The sequence below is a fragment of the Phaseolus vulgaris genome, chromosome 3 (assembly GCF_000499845.2).
Source record: "Phaseolus vulgaris cultivar G19833 chromosome 3, P. vulgaris v2.0, whole genome shotgun sequence".
NCBI classification, from domain to species: Eukaryota; Viridiplantae; Streptophyta; class Magnoliopsida; order Fabales; family Fabaceae; genus Phaseolus; species Phaseolus vulgaris.
In genome coordinates, this window is record NC_023757.2 from 35,846,644 (window position 1) to 35,866,962 (window position 20,319).

General features: G+C 34.6%; 1 protein-coding gene across 2 annotated transcripts; it reads left to right on the top strand.

Moving 5' to 3' along the window:
• Positions 1 to 1,547: 1,547 nt before the first annotated feature.
• On the top strand, positions 1,548 to 19,020 carry LOC137807359 (uncharacterized). 2 transcript variants are annotated; one of them, XM_068607970.1, is made up of 16 exons: positions 1,548 to 1,811; positions 2,776 to 2,855; positions 3,898 to 4,015; positions 9,552 to 9,730; positions 10,878 to 10,960; positions 11,056 to 11,240; positions 12,357 to 12,418; positions 12,626 to 12,728; positions 12,820 to 12,939; positions 13,533 to 13,652; positions 13,754 to 13,874; positions 13,952 to 14,108; positions 15,825 to 15,897; positions 17,064 to 17,191; positions 17,794 to 17,951; positions 18,672 to 19,020. In XM_068607970.1, exons 1-15 carry the CDS (start codon positions 1,730 to 1,732, stop codon positions 17,914 to 17,916), a joined length of 1,734 nt encoding a protein of 577 aa, XP_068464071.1. In that variant the 5' UTR covers positions 1,548 to 1,729; the 3' UTR covers positions 17,917 to 17,951; positions 18,672 to 19,020. The 2 variants fall into 2 exon arrangements, with proteins under 2 accessions (XP_068464071.1, XP_068464072.1); XM_068607971.1 differs by lacking the exon at positions 18,672 to 19,020 and having other exon boundaries at positions 1,595 to 1,811; positions 3,911 to 4,015; positions 17,794 to 18,261.
• The last annotated feature ends 1,299 nt before the right edge of the window (positions 19,021 to 20,319 follow it).

Here is a 20,319-nt window from a genome sequence, read left to right on the forward strand (position 1 = left end):
TAATTTCTTTTTGTTTCTTCTGTGTAATAAAAAAACTAGTTAGATAATTAAATTATTTTATTTTTTTGATCAAAACAGGTCAGTTAAAAAATGTATAACACTATTAATCAAACTAACAAAAATATTTGAACCAGGTTTTAGTTTAGTTTAGAAAAACTATTTTTCTACTTTAGTTTAACTTTTTATATAATTTAATTCATCTCAATTCACTAGTTCTAGTAAACTACCAATATAAATTTTCTATCTTCACTCTCTCTTACTCGTTAATTTTTTTTTCTAGCATCTATCTTAATAAAAAATATGTTTACTTAAGTATTAATCTCAAGTTTAGTTTCAGTTAAAAAATATATTTTAGTAACTACAACAATTTATTAAATTTCCATGTTTATTAAAACATCGTTTAATTTTCATTAAAAATATAGTTGAATAATTATATAGTTCACTTCAATTTTAATATAGAATTAACTAACTAAACTGGTAAACAATTTAGTTAGATTAAAAAATTCCTAATAAAATTAACTAGTTTACTTCCTTTTTTAAAACTACTTTGTAATTTAGTTCAATTAAGTTTAATTTTTGGTAGGAAGCTAAACAGTGAATTGTACCAGATCTTTGTTGAAAACAAAAACGGAGTAACACAACAGCATATTTTGTTGCGTAGCCTCTTCATGAATTTCAATGAATTGGATCTCTGAATTTGAAAACTCAAAAGTTAAACCAAATAAAATACGAGTGATCTTGAAAATAATTGATTCCAAAGAAAGAAAAATTAAACAAATACATCCTTTTTATTTTTCCTTGTTACAAAATATAGAACATAAATGTGTGAACGTATATTATTTAATGAGACTTTCTCTTAAATGGTGTTATGTATACATTGACATTGGTAGATAAAATATCTAATTCAAAAAATATTTATTAAATTTTTAATAATTTTAATATAATTTAAAAAATTATTAATTTTTTAAAAACTTAAATTTTTTATAAATTTTTATTATAATTACAAAAATAAGAAACAATTTTTTTTAAGCAATCTGGAAAAATATTTTTTTTTAAATAAATTGAAACACATTGTATAATATTTAAATTCGTGTGTCGAAATTATATCAATGTCCTGTTATATGAAAACTTGATTTTATGTGATAATACAATTGAAATAATTTAAAAAATAATAATTAAATTTAAAGTCTCTTACCGGAATAATCACAGTTGTTAATCCCACAAATAGATAGATGTTCCAGTCACACATACCAGTTTTACAAGAATTATTCATATAGAAGATTTTTTATAAATTAAAACCATTAGATCGATGATTATAAAACTTAGTTATAAATTTAAAATCAATATATTACATTATTTTAAAATATGAAACGTTAAATAAATTAAATTGATTTTTAAATTAAAATATTAGGACAAAGTTCTAAAAACAAAAAAAAAAGAATCAAAACAAAAGTTTCTAAGAGAAAAAAAAAAGAATGAAAAGGGTACTTTAGACTTTGTATATCCAGCTACGTGTTTCTTACCGCTGTCAAATCTGGGACCATAGCACAGAGGAGATTACAGGTAATAAAAGCAGTGATGATCGGTGAATGCTGACAATCGATATTCGAGATATCTGATAGGGAAAGAAGGCAAATCAGAGCAAAGATAAATAGAGACAAAGATAAAGCTAGCAATAATTTCCGGCACAAGAAGGGTTTCGTCCGATACACACTCTCTTCCCTTAGAAATGGCCGCTTCTTCCTCTCCCGACGAACCTTCTCGTTCGGTATTCCTCGGCGTCGACGTTGGGACCGGAAGCGCTCGTGCAGGTTCGCTTCCACCAAACACATCGCGAATTTTATCTTGGAATTTTCTGTTGAAATGAATAGTGAATTATAATGTTTTGACGCATTGGATGTGTTTGACGATGTTCATTTTTCAACGTCAAGTTTTTATGTGTTCAGTTGCTAAACAGTGGCCGGTAGCAACTGAGATGAAATTAGCATTGGGAGCAATGAACTCTTAAACCCTGTACTTTTATTGTCCTTTTCTTTAACACGTTCACTTTGTTGAAATTTGTCCAAGTTGTTATAATTAACTTTTAGGAGAAAAGTAAGAACATGACCGCAAAAAAAAAAAGTAGAAAAATTGAAATTAGCTTCTTCATTACTTTAAACTTAGTTTGTATGTATAAACTCTTTTATAACTAATATAAATTTTATTTTTTAGTTAGTACATAATTTAATTTTAGGTTATAGAGAAACTCATAATTTTTTCTTTCTATTTTTCTCTCTTAAAAGTGTTATGAGAGAGTTTGTAGAGATCTCTAGAAGTAGACTAGTTCTATCACTTCAAATGGTCATTCAGAACTTTTGATATTAAATAACTTAATCCTCATTTTATTGGTGTACAACAGCTCTAACGAGGTTGAAACCCAGGATTTCATGCAAATTAAAAATCTTTAATTATTTATTTTTGGAGGTTATATTCATGTGGATGACCTCACCCTTTAGGTAAGGCTTTAGCTGTTGTTGTATTTTTTGAAAGTTATATCACTTCTACCTTTTTATTTTCCCGTTGTTTTCAACTTTTCATACAATTAGTGACCATTTTTACATGTTGACCTTCCTCATTTTGAATAAAAGTGGTAGTTTTTGTTAAATCAGCCATGCTTAGGTAGTTTTGTGCTGCAAGCAGTATACGTGTATGCTAATAAGCTATTTAGTCATTAGATATGGCAAGATAGTATAAATGATCGGTCCTTTTACTGATGATGCTATGCTGCTAATACAGGTCTGTTTGACGAGAAAGGAAAGCTTCTTGGTTTGTCAAGCAGCCCAATTCAGATATGGAAAGATGGTGCCTGTGTTGAGGTAGTTTTGTTTGGGAAAATGACTTTCAGTTTATCCAAATGATTACCTGGAGGGTGAAGCTGGTGTAATAGTAATTGTTAAAAGGACTAGTGACAAAACAAGTCACAGAAGATAGTACCACTATGTTACCATGTCGAGAAGAGAGAAACCAAAAAAGAATATAATGAATTCCATGTGTTGGGCACACCCATGAGTATTCTTATTTATAATGAAAAAGATATACAATAGTAAGGAACAAAATCAATATCTAATAATGAGAAATATTTGGTAAGATATTTCCCTATTAAATCATATCATATGTCCCTATTTAATGTAATGAAATCATATCTCTAACACTCCCCTCAAGTTGGAGTATATGTATCATATGAGACAAACTTGTTACAGATGTCATCAACACAAGATCCCTTGAGAGACTTAGTAAATGTATTAGCTAGTTAGTTGTTGAAGCTGACAGTGAATAATGATAAACCTAGTAGATATTTTCCAGAGATGACCTTCAATCTGTCAAAGTGACAATCAGTCTTGAATAAATTTTGTTCTTTCAAATCACATATTTAACAGTAATCAATTACAGCCTTTGAAAGAAATAACATTACATATTCGCTTCATAAATATAGGACAGGAATTCTCTTCCCTACCTCGTTTAGTTGGTTCTGAAAATCTAAGGGAAAGTGCTCAGGATTTGTTTACTGTTACTTATTGGTCATTTGCAAGGAAGTGTATTAACAGTCCCAAATTTGTGTGTCTGGTGTTCAGTACTCTAGAGGCCATATATTATACTAAAGTTTCTGGATCACTAGAGTTTCACGTTCGAACCTTGTCTCTCTAAGTTGAAATCAATCGTATTCATCTTTCATTTCATTTCTATTGGTATATATTTTATGTTGAGTTTGAAAATGGGGAAGGAATGATTCATAAGTTTACATTTAGTTCTTGTTGAGTTGGATATGTATTGGCGGTTTCTACTTTCAATGATTTAATATACATACACACACATGTATATATATTTTATAATGTAGATTCATCTTTTTGTTCTAAACAGCAATCCTCTACAGATATATGGCTTGCAGTTTGTGCAGCTGTAAAAGCAGCTTGCTCTAAAGCTAAAGTTGCACCAACAGAAGTACAGGGTCTGGGATTTGCAGCTACTTGTTCTCTTGGTATGATATAGTTTTGAAATTGTTGCTCCCTCTCCCTTTTACAGCATGGACTATGATAGAACCCAAAATGATTCATGGGCCCAAAAGAATGTTCAAGCTGATCCAGGTTTACATAGGCCTAGAATATGGTGTGTGTACACTAGGAGAAACAGAATTGAAAAGGCTAACAGAGCATGATGAGGTGGCAGAGAGAGAGAGAGAGAAAGAAAAGGTTGGGTGATAGTTAGTTACGGGATTTGTGGGTGTGTGAGGCGTGTATCCTTATAGGCACAGCCTAGCATGAGAATGGGGGAAAAAAAGAATATTGCAGTTTTGCAGAATGGAGAATGCTAATTCTCTATAGGAGCATAGCTCTGGACAGTAGCCTCCTACTGTATTTTCCCTTTTTCAGTATCAATAATATACCACGTTTACCTCCTTTCTCTTATTTTCTGTGTTGGTCTGTATCAAACTGGTCCGACCTGCCGGATCTGCGAGGAAGAAACCAGTGCTAGGAGGTTTGACAATTCTGACGAATGCCACCGAAGAAGATGGAAGCCAAAGTATCTGCTCTGGAAAATGAAGTTGCTAACCTACGTGCAACACTCAACACAATGCAATTGAAGGCTGAGAGTAACCAGGAACAACTATTGGCGATGCTGAGCCAGAGTTTGCAATTGAAGCGGACTGATGGAGACAAGGAGACAGGCAGTAGCGGAAACAAGAATCGGAACGGTGAGGAAAGAGGAGATTCCGGCGGACCGACGTTTGGCTCAGGATGGTTGAAGCTGAACGGAGAACTGTTGGACGAGTTTCGTCAATCAGTGAAGAAGGTCGAACTGCCGATGTTCACTGGTGAAGACCCTGCTGGATGGATTGCTAGAGCAGAGGTCTATTTTCATGTCATGGAAACCAGTCCTGAGGTACGAGTGAACTTAGCCCATCTTTGTATGGAGGGATCTACAATTCATTTCTTCAATTCTCTGCTGCATCTGGATTCTGGTTTGACTTGGGAGAAACTCATCCAAGAGTTGCTGGAGCGTTATGGAAGCACTAGTGAGGGAGATGTCTTTGAACAATTGTCTTCACTCCAGCAGAATGGTTCAGTGGACACCTACGTTCTGGAATTTGAACGTTTAATAGCCCAGATCCCAAAATTACCAGATGAACAATATTTTGGGTATTTCATCCATGGGTTGCGCGATGATATTCGTGCGAGAGTGAGGAGTATGCGTGCGATGGGGCCGTTGCCACGTTCACGCCTCATTACATTGGCGAAGGCAGTAGAGAACGAGTTGCAGGGTCGCAATCGGGTTGCCACTGGGTCGAAAGGTATGGGTCCCCGATTCGGGTATGGGTCTGGTCAATACAATAAGTCGACCCACCCCACTATGAATGGGCCAGTTTCTGTGGGCCGTGAACAGGGTCAAGGCTGGGTAATGATCCAAAACAACGATGAAAAACAGGGGCGGCTACCAGCGACAGAAAAATCACGTGCAACACAGAAGGATCGTGGAATCCGCCATCTTCCTTACCAGGAACTTTTGGAAAGAAGGCAGAAAGGGTTATGCTATAAGTGTGGGGGGAAATTTCACCCCCTTCACCAATGTCCGGATAAACAATTGAGGATAATGGTGTTAGAAGAATCTGAGGAAGAAGGTGAAGCGCAGGCTTTGATTTCAACGGAGATGGAAGAAGAGAACCTGGAAATTGATGGTGAATGCACTGTATTGAGCCTGCAGACATGTACTGTTCAACCCCAGACAATGAAATTGGAAGGTGCAATTAAGGGAGTACCCATTGTGATTTTAGTTGACAGTGGGGCAACACACAACTTCATTTCTAAGAGGTTGGTTCAAACCATGGGATGGGAAGTGGAACTCGCTAAGGAAATGAGAATTCGCTTGGGAGATGGTCATAAGGTTGTAGCCAGAGGAGAATGTAAGCAGGTGGAAATTGAATTAGAGGGAATTAAATTATTTGTGGATACCTTGCTGTTTGATTTAGAAGGCATTGATGTGGTTTTGGGCATGTCGTGGCTGGCTACCTTAGGAGAAATGGTGGTGGATTGGGGAAAGCAGACCATGAGATTCCAACACAACAAAGAGTGGGTCATGGTACAGGGACAGAGCACAAAACATACTGCACAAATAGCTTTACAAAGCTTTGTGGGAAACACACGTAAGTGGGTTGAGGAATGGTTTTTTGCCTCTGAATTGGTGCCCCAGAACAGAGTTGCACAGACCACTGAGATGACGAGTTTGACTCCAATTCAGAAACAGCAGCTCGACTATTTATTGGAGCAGTTTGCAGAAATTTTTACAACGCCCGTTGGACTACCACCAAGGCGACAAATAGAACACAGAATCAACCTGTTGGAAGGACAAGGTCCGGTAAATGTTCGACCCTATCGCTATTCCCATCATCACAAAGATGAAATAGAAAAACAGACCAAAGAATTACTGCAAGCAGGGTTAGTACGCCACAGTCAGAGTGCTTTTTCTAGCCCTGTTATTTTGGTGAAGAAGAAGGATGGATCGTGGCGAATGTGTGTGGATTATAGGGCTTTGAATAAAGCAACCGTGCCGGATAAGTTTCCAATTCCCGTGATTGATGAGTTGCACGGAGCTATGTATTTTTCCAAGCTTGACCTCAGATCCGGGTATCACCAAGTGTTGGTGCGAGGTGAAGATGTCCACAAGACGGCGTTCCGCACACATGAGGGGCACTACGAGTATTTGGTAATGCCTTTTGGCCTGATGAATGCTCCGTCTACGTTTCAGTCCCTAATGAATGAGGTGTTTCGAGCCATGCTTAGAAGATTTGTGTTGGTTTTCTTCGATGATATACTGGTATACAGTCACGATTGGCCATCCCATCTTCAGCATCTTTCCACAGTGTTGAGGATCTTACGTGACCAGAAGTTGGTTGTCAACAGGAAGAAGTGCGCTTTTGCTCAGTGTTCAATAAAGTATTTGGGTCATGTGGTTTCTCAACAAGGGGTGACTATGGATCCTGCCAAGATTGCTAGTATCATCAATTGGCCAACTCCCAAAAATGTGAAAGGTGTGCGAGGCTTTCTGGGACTTACCGGATATTACCGGAAATTTGTCAAGGACTATGGGAGGATAGCACGTCCCCTGACGGAGCTGACCAAGAAAGATGGATTCACCTGGAATCCTAGATCTCAGCTAGCATTTGACACTTTGAAGATAAAGATGACAACAGCCCCAGTTCTTGCTCTACCTGATTTTTCACAACCTTTCATCATTGAAAGTGATGCTTCGGGCTGTGGAGTAGGGGCAATTCTTATGCAGAATTCCAGACCTGTGGCTTTTTTTAGCAAGGCTTTGAGTGAAAGAAATCAGACAAAGTCAGCATATGAAAAGGAATTGATGGCAATTGTCTTGGCTGTGCAGCACTGGCGCCCTTATTTGTTAGGTAGGCAATTTATTGTATATACTGATCAAAAGAGTCTGCGGCAGCTATTGCATCAGCGGATTTCCACCATGGACCAACAGAATTGGGCTGCCAAGCTTTTGGGGTACCAGTTTGACATTGTTTATAAACCAGGGGCCACGAACGGAGGGGCAGATGCTTTGTCCAGAATGTACGAGACAGGGGAGTTGCATTCTTTAATTTCTTACCTTGTGTGGAGTGACGGAGGGCAGTTAATGGAGGAGGTTCATCAAGATGAGGCTTTGGCTACTATCATTGCAGCACTCAAAGCAAATACCACAAGTAAACCTGGTTTCTCATATAGAGAAGGGGTTTTATACTATGAAGGGCGCTTAGTAATTTCAGCTCAGTCCATGTGGATCCCAAAGCTGTTTCACGAATTCCATGCCACCCCTCAAGGAGGGCATTCGGGTTTTTACCGTACCTACAGGAAGTTGGCTGCCAACATCTATTGGATAGGGATGAAACGAGCTGTTCAAGAATACGTCAGGAGTTGTGATGTTTGTCAGAGGCAGAAGTACTTGGCAACCACTCCCGGTGGATTATTACAGCCTCTACCTATTCCAGAAAAAATTTGGGATGACTTATCCATGGATTTTATCAATGGATTACCAAAGGTGAAGGGAATTGACTCGGTGTTTGTGGTCGTGGACCGCCTATCCAAGTATGCTCATTTTATTCCCCTCAAGCATCCGTACACAGCTAGAGTGGTAGCAGAACACTTTACCAAGGAAGTGGTTCGTTTACATGGAACACCGAAGTCTATTGTAAGTGACCGCGATCCTATCTTTGTCAGCAACTTTTGGAAGGAGTTGTTCAAGTTGCAGGGAACTCACCTTACCATGAGTACAGCTTATCATCCCGAAACGGATGGACAAACAGAGGTCGTTAACCGTTGCTTAGAGACGTACTTACGGTGTTTTATTGCTGACCAGCCACGAACATGGATCCAGTGGGTGCATTGGGCGGAGTATTGGTATAATACTACCTTTCATGAGTCCATTGGGGTCACCCCATTTGAGATCGTTTATGGACGCAAACCCCCAACTTTACTTCGATTTGCTGTCGGAGAAACTAAGGTAGAGGCTGTTCAGCAGGAGCTGTTGGACCAGGATGAAGCGTTACGACAATTAAAAGGCCACTTACTTAGAGCACAAGTTAGGATGAAGGCTCAAGCTGATAAGAAGCGACATGACCAGAAATTTGAAGTGGGGGATTGGGTTTTTGTGAAATTACGTCCACATAGACAGCAATCCGTAGCTCATCGAATCAATCCTAAATTGTCTGCTAGATTTTATGGACCTTTCCAAGTGTTGGAATGCATTGGTTCAGTTGCTTACAAGCTTCAACTACCTGACAGCTCACGTATTCATCCAGTATTTCATGTGTCCTTACTGAAGAAAGCAGTGGGAACTTGCCAGGTGGAGAAAGACCTTCTTGAGAGTCTGTCTGGTGAAATTGTTGAGACAGCAGAACCATAATTGGTGTTAGCTAGCAGAACAGAGTCTCGGCAGGACGACGAGGTGAAGCAGTGTTTGATCAAGTGGCAAGGCAAATCAAAAGATGAAGCAACATGGGAAGATGAACTCACAATTCTCAATCAATTTCCCGCTTTTAACCTTGAGGACAAGGTTGTATCTCAAGAAGGTGGAATTGATAGAACCCAAAATGATTCATGGGCCCAAAAGAATGTTCAAGCTGATCCAGGTTTACATAGGCCTAGAATATGGCGTGTGTACACTAGGAGAAACAGAATTGAAAAGGCTAACAGAGCATGATGAGGTGGCAGAGAGAGAGAGAGAGAAAGAAAAGGTTGGGTGATAGTTAGTTACGGGATTTGTGGGTGTGTGAGGCGTGTATCCTTATAGGCACAGCCTAGCATGAGAATGGGGGAAAAAAAGAATATTGCAGTTTTGCAGAATGGAGAATGCTAATTCTCTATAGGAGCATAGCTCTGGACAGTAGCCTCCTACTGTATTTTCCCTTTTTCAGTATCAATAATATACCACGTTTACCTCCTTTCTCTTATTTTCTGTGTTGGTCTGTATCAAACTATTTAGTTTTATTTGAATGTAACATTGTTCATGTATTACAACAGTTGCAGTGGATTCTGACAGCTCACCCGTTTCGGTTTCTTTGAGTGGTGATTCAAGAAGAAATGTTATTGTATGGATGGATCATCGAGCCGTAGAACAAGCTGAAAGGATCAATTCCTCTAAATCACCTGTATTGGAGTATTGTGGAGGAGCTGTTTCACCAGAAATGGAGCCTCCGAAGGTACTATCTGAACCAGTTCCATCATTTCACTTCTGGTCACTGTACACAATATACTGTCTAATAAGTTTTATTGTAATCAATCTCTGGCTTACATGGTGTTTCGCTGTAAAAAAATTAACTGCAGACTATTGGAATGAATGCATATCTGTTGTTTGCAATGATTTCTGAAAGTGTTAAATGGCACATCTGGAACTGGGATAGGACCTTGTATTCCATACTGGGTGAAGTTAGGAACATCATAATTAATTTGAGTGGGTGACCTGCCAGACACAATTTACCGGATTATCTTAAACAAAAAATTTTTTGCTCTTCAAACTTTTTGTTTTGTTAATTCCATTAGATAAACTTGTATAGTTGATTTTTTGTTTGAACTTTTTGGAGTTTAATGTTTAAATAAACTTGTCAGGAAAAAAATTATATTGGATAGAATTTACCTTTTGAAAGTTGAAACTACTAAACTGTTTAGTTGTGCACAATCCAGCTTGTTCATATAATACATTATTTCTTTTATAATTTATATTCTTTAGTATGTTTCACTAGTTTTATTGATTCAATTATGACTTTATTAAATCTTTGTTATATTTTCACAATCATAAGTTGTTAATTGGATCATAGTTACATGAATTTGAAATACCAACTATATTATGAAAGGTCTATGGTATTTATCTCCTGAGGCCATTGTTTCATCAACATGAGTTCACTGGATTGTCTTAGATTTCCTGGATTCGTAAGATATGATATTTCCTACCCTTTTTAAAACTTCATTGGTAAGTGTATGTAGATCAGAAGTCTCTACCATATGTTCCAAAGACATGTATATATAGAGAAAGTAGAGATTGGACCTTCCTTTTCTTAAATGGCTCCACTGGTTCGTTTATGACTTTTCATTCAGAGCCATGTCCATTTAAATAACACCTTTTTCATTAAGAGTTGAAGATGTTTCGACCCACACGATTTCCATTCAATTATAGACTACACCATTCGACTACACTCACCATGTGATGTCTAATATTCATTGATCACATTATGGATATTGCAAGACAGATCAAAACATCACTCAACCAATGTTTTAATAAATTAATGGAAGGCCAACAGTTAGAAATATAAGTTTCTAACAAATTTTATTTAATACAATCTAACTTTTCAGCTTCTATGGGTTAAAGAAAATTTGCAAGAATCTTGGTCAATGGTTTTCAGGTGGATGGACTTGAGTGATTGGTTGTCATACAGGTAATCTATGTAGTTAAAGTCTTCTCTATGTTCAAGATCAATTTGTGTTCTAGTCTAGTGGCTCTTCATTTGGATTAATTTTTAGAAATCTTTAGGGCGACCGGGGATGATACTCGCAGTCTATGCACCACTGTTTGTAAATGGACTTATCTGGGTCATGCACACATGCATCATGTCAATGATAAAAACTCTCGAGATATGGAAGCTTGTGGATGGGATGATGACTTTTGGGAGGAAATTGGTTTGGGTGATCTTATTGAAGGACATCATGCTAAGATAGGTATTCATTTCATTAACATTGGCCTTGTTAAGAATCAACTCTCAAAAGATTAAGTTGCTTGACCAAAGTTCGTAAAATGTTTTTATATTACACATCTACCCTCCCCATGTTGTTTTTGGTTTTGAATGGACACACACACACTGATGAATGGCTCAACACTTTCGTTTGTTCATAGAGGCTTTGATAGTATATAAACAGAAACAACTCACTATCTCAAAAAGTTTAACCTATTAGGTAAAAGCATATGAAATTTTAGAGGAAGGAAGAAGCTCATTTACTATAGGTGTAAGTCTTGGACATTTCGCTCAATAACATTTTATATAACACGAGTTTAACAAATATAGCCATTAAATAATTTAATACTATCTAATGATCATCCATGCTAATTTATAGATAAAATTAATCAGTATATAATTTTATAGTCAATGTTTACTTCTTCCAATGTACACAATACATTGGAATAAAGTTAATTTATGAATTGTTAACTAATTTTTAATTTGTTTAAAAATTTACAGACTTTTGATATACTTAATAAGAAATTTAAATTCAATAGATGGACTGATAAATTATATATCCAGAAAATATTATTAAACAGATTGAGTTAAATTAAACTTTTTTCTTGAGTAATGGATTCTCACCATTTGGAGTAAGTTCTACATAATTTTGTATTCCCTATCTGTAAATGAATTTTTCTGTCTAAACTTTAAATATGAAGTTTTCGTACAATTAATAACTTCTTAGACCAGGGTTATACTTATATCAAATATTTGGTACATGTCTAGCAATTTTTAAATTTCAGGAAATAATCTTGTCATTTTGTGCAACTGCAAACTGTGTCAGTCCACCATAGCTTTATATTGAGCTCAATTCTTTTCTCCCTTTGGTAGTTCAATATGTATGAAGAAACAATGTTGTATCAAATCAACATGACTATTTATGATTAAACTTGAATGTTATTAATTTCTCATTTATTAAAGAGTCCTCATGTTCATGCTTGATCAGTTGATCGAATGAAAACTGGTGTCAGTAAGCTTATGATTAATCATCTATGTTTGTGCCATTCTTTGCTGCTTCTGTCTTCTCACTGCTTAACTTGGTAATGAATCATAATGACAGGACGAAGTGTTGCTTTCCCTGGCCATCCTCTGGGTTCTGGTCTTACTCCTGCAGCAGCAAAGGCAAGAACTTATGTATTGAATAATGTTTATTAATTTGAAGTTGAACTGGTGCTTCCTTGAGGTTCACTGACAAAGCTAACATACATTGCTTAGTTGGAAGAGTGAACACTACCTTCCTCCATCTATAGGGATTGGTTCAGGTTGATGTAACAAACTTCTTTGGCTTGGCTGTTTTTTTAAATACTTTTGATGGGTTGAAAATTTCAGGAACTGGGTCTGGTACCGGGGATTCCTGTTGGGACATCACTCATAGATGCTCATGCTGGTGGTGTGGGGGTAATTGAAAGTGTGCCACCATCAGAAGCTGAAGGTTGTTATCCTATACTTTACACTTGTAATTTAAGATTTGGATAAAGTAGTTGTGTTGTGTTTCTTAACTAAAATAATTTCTGTATCCTTAGAACATGACAAGGAAGCTATTTGCAATCGTATGGTGTTAGTTTGTGGAACTTCTACATGCCATATGGCTGTATCCCAGAGCAAATTGTTTATTCCAGGGGTTTGGGGTCCATTTTGGTCAGGTACACTGCACTATTTTCTCTAGTTTATGAATTAAATCTCAATTGTGGATGACATTGTACCTTTTTCTTTTGGATTAGACACATTTGAAACAATCATGGTTTGTTGATTATTGGGGTATCTGCAGTGGCAATTCGTACAGTTTAAACATTTTTAATTGTAAGATGGTTGAGAGTAGTTTCAAGTGAGAAATGAAAATTTCCTTTTCTTTATAATAGTTGTAAATTTCTTGGTTGTGGTTGAAATATCCTGGATAAAATTCGCTCTGGTTGGAACATGGATATGGAATTTATTCATTTGGGTTTAATGCTTGTCTCTTTTTATCGATATTTTATATTTTTGTTACTGTATTCATGTTAAAACTATATACGAGTCTTTGTAAATATATTGTCTGGCTACTTGTGACTAGTTCCTTTTTGTGGAACATTGATATTGAGATAAAAAGTAAGCATTAAGTTAGAGTTTACATTTGACAGAATCACCTGAAGGATATCCAGTTTAATTTTTACCCTATTCCATTTTATTAAAGCACTCACCATTGCTTCTCTTGCCACTTCTATCTTGTGGTGCTTTTTTTCTTTATCCGAACTTTCAGCAATGGTACCAGAATATTGGCTAACCGAAGGTGGGCAGAGTGCTACTGGTGCATTATTGGATCATATAATCGAAAATCATGCTGCTTCTACACTCCTTGCAAATCGAGCTGCTTCCCAAAGTAAGTTTTTTTCTTAATTTGGAACATACTAAATATTTATATTAACAAGTCTGATTTTGGGAGATGTCTTAATACTAATTCTTCATGCTTTAATATTCCAGATATTTCAGTGTTTGAGCTTCTGAACAAGATGTTGGAAACAGTGATAGTTGAGCAGAACCTACCCTTTGTTGCTGCCTTGACTGAAGATGTACATGTTCTTCCTGACTTTCATGGGAATAGGTATTTGGTGACAAACCTGTCATGCCATAGTGGCTTCCAAATAGTAGGCTGATATATATATGTATATTATGGACCAGGTCTCCCCTTGCAGATCCAAAAGCAAAAGGTGTCATCTATGGTTTGACACTTGACACAAGTGAGAAACAGTTGGCTCTTCTTTACCTGGCAGCTGTGCAGGGCATTGCATATGGCACACGTCACATTGTAGAGCATTGCAATGCTAATGGTCACAAAGTAAGGATTACAATGCTATTACATGTTTGAGGTTATCGCTTGTTCTTTGGGTTGGTCTGTTTTTAACATCCATATCCATTTCATGTTTACGCTGTTAGAATCAAATTGTAGGGTGTGCCACTTGGGTTTCACATTTTAAGCATGGAATTCTAGTGTGGGTTTATAAAGTTTACAAGGCCTTGAACTCAACTAAAACAACTAGTTTTTGTATTATGGTTCTCTGAGGATTCTTATCACATGCTCATATCCACGAAAATACACCTTGCTATAATGTTGTTTTGCTAGCATCAGGCATCCTTTAAGGTGAGCATGTGCATATTAGAGCCCACAAAAAGAAAAAAAAAACTTATGGTGAAGTTAACAAGCAATAGATGACTATTTTTTGTTTCCACTCTATTTTTTAAAACTGATGGTTGTTCTTTTCTGTAATTTTTAAGTGTAGAGCAAATGGTAGGTCTTGAACACTGTCCATAGGTGCATAACTAAATCCAATACCAGTGTTCCATAACTATCAATGATATGGAGGCGGTGATTATTATTTATTGGGGGTTAGAGTTCAAAAGGAACTGAAAAAAAGTATATTTTAATTTACCGCAGAAGGTACAAGTACAACACATTTTGACATGGAATAAACGCTAACCTGAATATTTTAGGCTACAAATCTATACGAAGTAACAGTGAGAGGGAAATTAGAAGAAATCCTAATTACATGTACATGATGAATAAGGAAATACTCTATGCATAATTATAAACTACAGTAATTAGTTTTTTTTGTAGGAGTGGTCATATATTAGGTAATCAAGTCATAATATGTCTAATGCAAAACTTGGGAAAGGAATTTACCACACCCATTTCTGTGGTTGAATTGAAAATATTCAACCACATCATGATTTGCCACAAGTATGTTGCTCACTGGTTGTATCGACAAGTTTAGAGAAAAATAAAATCATATTCTACTTTACTGGGGGCTTAAGGTTTAATAGTATCGATACCTTTGGTTTAAAAAACTACTTGATTGAAATTCTTAAGCTTTTAAGCATGAGCCTGAAAATTGATTATAATTTACACTTAGAAAACCCATTCTGCTATGGGAGAGAAATCCTAGCTTAATGCTCAGATTATAGTGGAGGCAAGGAAGTTATTCTATGGTGCTCAATTTTGTATATGCCATTTAATGGGAACCCAAAATTATAATAAAACCAAAATATATTCTGTTGTATTTTATATGTGCCTCAAAGCATAATGAGATTACCTGTGGAGGAAAAAGAACAGAAAGGTAGAATAGCTACTGTTAACATTTTCCCAGGGAAAAGCTTCCTAAGAAAACACATCTCTATCATAAGCTTACTGATGTACTATCATACGCACTCTCTCCTCTAGCCAACCTCTCCTAAATTATCATTCTCAGTTTACTATGCACGGTGGATGCTACTCTGGACTTCCACTTGGCCTGCCACCTTAACCACTTTCTTTAGCCCTGTGTATACCTTCCATCCAAACCTTTGGTCCGTGAGACAATTGATCTACTGTCGGACATGTAAGGATCATATTTTATTATTTGGTTATTAACATCATTTTAGTAATATCCTTACCAGTAGCTACAAATTATTTGCATAATTGTTGTATATCCCTGTTATGCTTCAAAGTCATTACTCCTGTCTGTTGATGCAGAGTTGATGAATATTATTACCATAATTGCTCTGCCTTTGCCTGCAGATCAGCACACTACTTGCGTGTGGTGGCCTTTCAAAGAATTCTATCTTCATTCAGGAACATGCTGATATTATTGGTATGTGTTGAGGAGTGGGGCGAAGAGCATATTTGCTCAAGCTCAGATACTCTTATTCTTGTGTTTCATACTATGGATCTTATTCTATGTAAAAAGGGACACAAAGTGCACTCCAATTTAAGTTGTTAACAAAGTTATGCTAGTTCAAGGTTTGGTTTAATGGCAACCCGGAAAAAAAGAACATTCTTTACTCTTCCATGTATTTTACAAACCAATCCATAGTTCAGTGTTTGGTTTGTTTCTGTGGTGTTGGTGTTTCAAGTGAATAGAAACTAATAGCTAAAACTAACAATTGTAATAGCTGTGATATTTCAAATTTTATCTTATCCAGTGCTAACTTGTTTAGGACCTATACAATTCATGGGGTCCAAACCATCAGTTGTCTCATGGGCCCTAAGTTTGGAAAGTTGTACTAGGAGGAATAGAGAGAGAGTGGAAGAAATTACTAAGCTGGCAGGGAGGGAAAGAAAAAAAACCAAAAGTGAAGGGAGGCTGATAACAAATAGGGGGGTACGTGGGTGAGAAGGGGTGTCTTCATTTGGGGAATTATGACATTTGTAAATAATGTAGATTCTTTGTAGAGCTTAGCTCTGGCAGTAGCAGAGTTTCTTCCTTACACAATTTCCCCCTCGAAGTAAATAATACTTCACTGTTTTGTTTACTATTCCATTCCTTCCTCCTTAGTTATTATTATCTGGGGTTGTTCTGGTTTTGTAATATAACTACAGTAAAATAACAAAAAGAAATGCAATAAATTCACAATAGGAAAAAGTGATAATGAATCTATAGCTTCAATCTTATGTGTGATATATGTAGAATCTAAGTATTTGAACACGATTTTATGTCCTATATATCTCTACATGGTGGGTTTAAATTGGACTGAACTGAACATTATTTTTTTTAAACCAAATCCTGTAGTTAAGATGAATATGAACCAATCTAAACTTTGGTTGGTGTACCCAATTCAGAATTTTGAACACCCATGCCAGTATCACAAACTTTGTCAGTGACAATAGTTTTGGGATCGAATGCTCCTATAAATGATAAGGAATGACATAAATGGTAGTTGAAGCTTTATTTCATGTTTTGTTTTCTTAAGGATAATGAATCATTTTTATAGACATTGGTATGTTAGTTTTAATGGATCTTGTTTATAATTTTCCCAGGTTGCCCCATAATTCTTCCAAGGGAAAGTGAATCTGTGCTCTTAGGTGCGGCTATTCTGGGTGCTGTTGCTACAAGGAAATATCATAATCTTGGCGAGGCCATGAAAGCCCTGAATGCACCTGGCGAGGTGTGGATTTTTCAGTGTTTAAATACTGAAAAATAAAAAAGTACAATTAATTTTTTTTTTAATTTCAGATTAGAAATCAAGGTCAATTGCATTAAATTAGGTGTAGTGGTAGTACTTTTCATATAGTTCTGAATGGTGTCATCAACATTTGAGGAATTTGATGCTAAAGTTGGAAGTATTAGGAACTGAAATTTGTTGTTAAATTAGAATAAATAACGTAGTATTAGTTCAAATTTATAATATATATCTCCATGGTATAAAAAAATATTTAATAGTTTACGGCAGACTCTGCATATACAATAGATTAGTTCCTTGTGAAACTATTACTGAATTTACATTTTGTATGTGCAGAATATTTACTAAATAGTTTGGATGTTATGCTTCCTAGTCTGTAGTTAGAAAAGAACAGATACCTATGATTTGTTACAGAAGTACAGAGATCAATGGATGAGTCCAGATATTAAATTTCAATGGCCTTTGGTGGATGACCAGATTTTCTACTCGCATGCCTTGTTGTCTGTAGATGTTTTTGTAAACGAAATAAAACCAATGCTCCTAGTTTTTTTTCCTGAACGGCTAACAGATTTCATGAATTTTTGCAGGTCATTCATCCATCTAAGAATCCAACGGTCAAAAAGTACCATGATGTCAAATACAAGATCTTCCGTGGCCTTTATGAACAGCAGCTCTCTTATCGTTCCATGATTGCCCAAGCCTTATCATAGCTTTGCAGAATATTTGATTCAAACCGCCATTTGAGGTGCTCCTTGCGAAGATTTCATATTCATGCCTCTAGAATGAATATTTAGGATAGAGAAAGAAATAATGGCCAGAATATTACCAGTTAGACGAATATTTTCATGGTTTTGTTTTTTTGTGATAGGTTAGACAGTGAAAATTTCAGAAATACAACGAAAAATAGTCACCAATATTGACGTTAAAATTCTAACAGAAATTTTATGTACAGACCCACTTTTAGCTGGTAGGATACTGTAAAATGTAGTCAGTTTGACACTTTACTAACATTACTTTCGGATGTAGTGTACCCTATGACTTCAGATTTTTTAGAATTCTTGGAACCCTCCTCATGGCTTCATAACTTAGACATGTTTTGTCATGATCTAATTTTCAATGTGCAACAGATACACAATGGAAATGTGGGGAAACTAATTTTAGGCCTTTTCTTTTTACACTCTGAAGATCTCGTTCTAAACCTTCCAAAAAGTGTGAAATGGCTAAATTGTTAGTAATTGTTTTTTTTAATTTTTGTTGCATTCTCATAAAAAAATCATCTTAGAGATAATCATAGAACGAATTAATACTCTTCTAGAGAAAAGTATTTTTGGAGAAATGTATTATTCTTACGAAAATTAAATTTGTTATGCTTCTTTGTTACCCAAGGAAGAGTGACATATTTGCAGTTCCATCTGGAACTCCTTACTGGACCTATAACTTCCCCAATGTTTCACTTGTACTGTAGAGATTCTATCTTGCTGGGAATCCCAAAAGAAGTGCACCTTGGTGGACAAAAGCAGGAAGAAGGTAAAAAAGCATCCAACGTGAAGGTGAGGATAACAAAGAGGCTTTATTCATGCCAATTCATAAATGTTAATGTTTTGTTTGGACTGGGGAGAAGAAAATTGAGGATCTTCAGAAATTGAAGTCTTAGGATTTAAGAAGAAACTAGAAAGAAAGTTGGGTGTGTTTAGATTGAAGTAAGATAAAGTGAATGTCCAAAAAAATTTATTGAAATGAAATACATGAATGATGTGATGGTTGTAAAAAATATTTTAAATTATTTTTAATGGTATAAATTGTAAGATTACAAATTTATTTTTTATATAGAAAAATAAAATATTAATTAATTTTGTACACATTTTAGTCAATTAAAATAATATAAAATTATAATTATAAATAAAAAATAATATAATATAATATTTAAATAAATAAATAAAATTAAATATTTAAATATAATTATATTATTATTTATTTTATTAATTTATATTCCAGTAAAAAAATGAATTGTTTATTACAACAAATATTTATAACTTTTAAATTTGAATCATTAAAATAGATTCTCATTGATAAAAGTACATAAATATTTTTAATTTGAATCAGTATCTTAATTCAATAGTGTAGTATAAAAAAACATAATTATTATTCTAAATTCTCATACTAAAATAGACACTCATTAATAAAACAAAAAAATAATAATTATATTATTATTTCTATTTATAGAATATAAATATTCAAATTCTCATTAATAAATCAAAATGTGAATTATTATAATATATCAATTTAATTATATTATTTATATTTTTAAATTTTTAACATTTAAATGAATTTTGTATTCTCATTAATAAATTAAAATCTGGATTATTATAATATGTCAATTGAATTTTATTATTTATATTTTTAGAATTTAAATATTTAAATGAATTTTGTATTCTCATTAATAAATCAAAATCTGTATCATTATAATATATAATTGAATCTTATTATTTATATTTTTTGAATTTAAATATTTAAATTGGTTTTCTATTCTCATTAATAAATCAAAATCTATATTATTATAATATATAATTGAATTCTGAATAATATAATATAAATAAAATTACTAAAATAATGATTTATAATTTCAAATAATATATTTTATTAATTCTTATTAATAAGAAAAAAATAGTATTAGTAAAAATAAATACAAACAGAATATTAAATTAGAACAAAAACAAAAAAAAAACACAAAAATACCTAAAAAATACCTAAAAAATCAAAGAAAAAATTATAAAAAACAAAAAATTAGAAAAACTGAAAAAAAAAAAGATGAACACAACCGATTATGCTTTGTCTTAAAAAACAACATAATCGATTATCCACTATTTTTAGGAGTCTAATCGATTATGCATTCCCTTAAAAAAAGGAACTTAATCGATTATGTTGAATATTTGAATAGTATAATCGATTATGTTCGTTTTAACACACACACTTAATCAATTATCCTCCTGAAAATATAGGTTTATCGATTATGTCGTATACTTAATCGATTATCAACTGTTTTTTAGGACATAATCGATCAAGTCCTATGTGTTTTTTCATGCATAATCAATTAGACACTGTGAAAAATCTTG

Bases quoted from the DNA above. Each gene is read 5' to 3' on its own strand.
- LOC137807359 (XM_068607970.1), top strand. From the start codon at position 1,730: ATGGCCGCTTCTTCCTCTCCCGACGAACCTTCTCGTTCGGTATTCCTC. The intron at 10,961-11,055 runs GTAATCTATGTA...AGAAATCTTTAG, and splicing joins AGTGATTGGTTGTCATACAG to GGCGACCGGGGATGATACTC. The intron at 12,940-13,532 runs GTACACTGCACT...CCGAACTTTCAG, and splicing joins TTGGGGTCCATTTTGGTCAG to CAATGGTACCAGAATATTGG.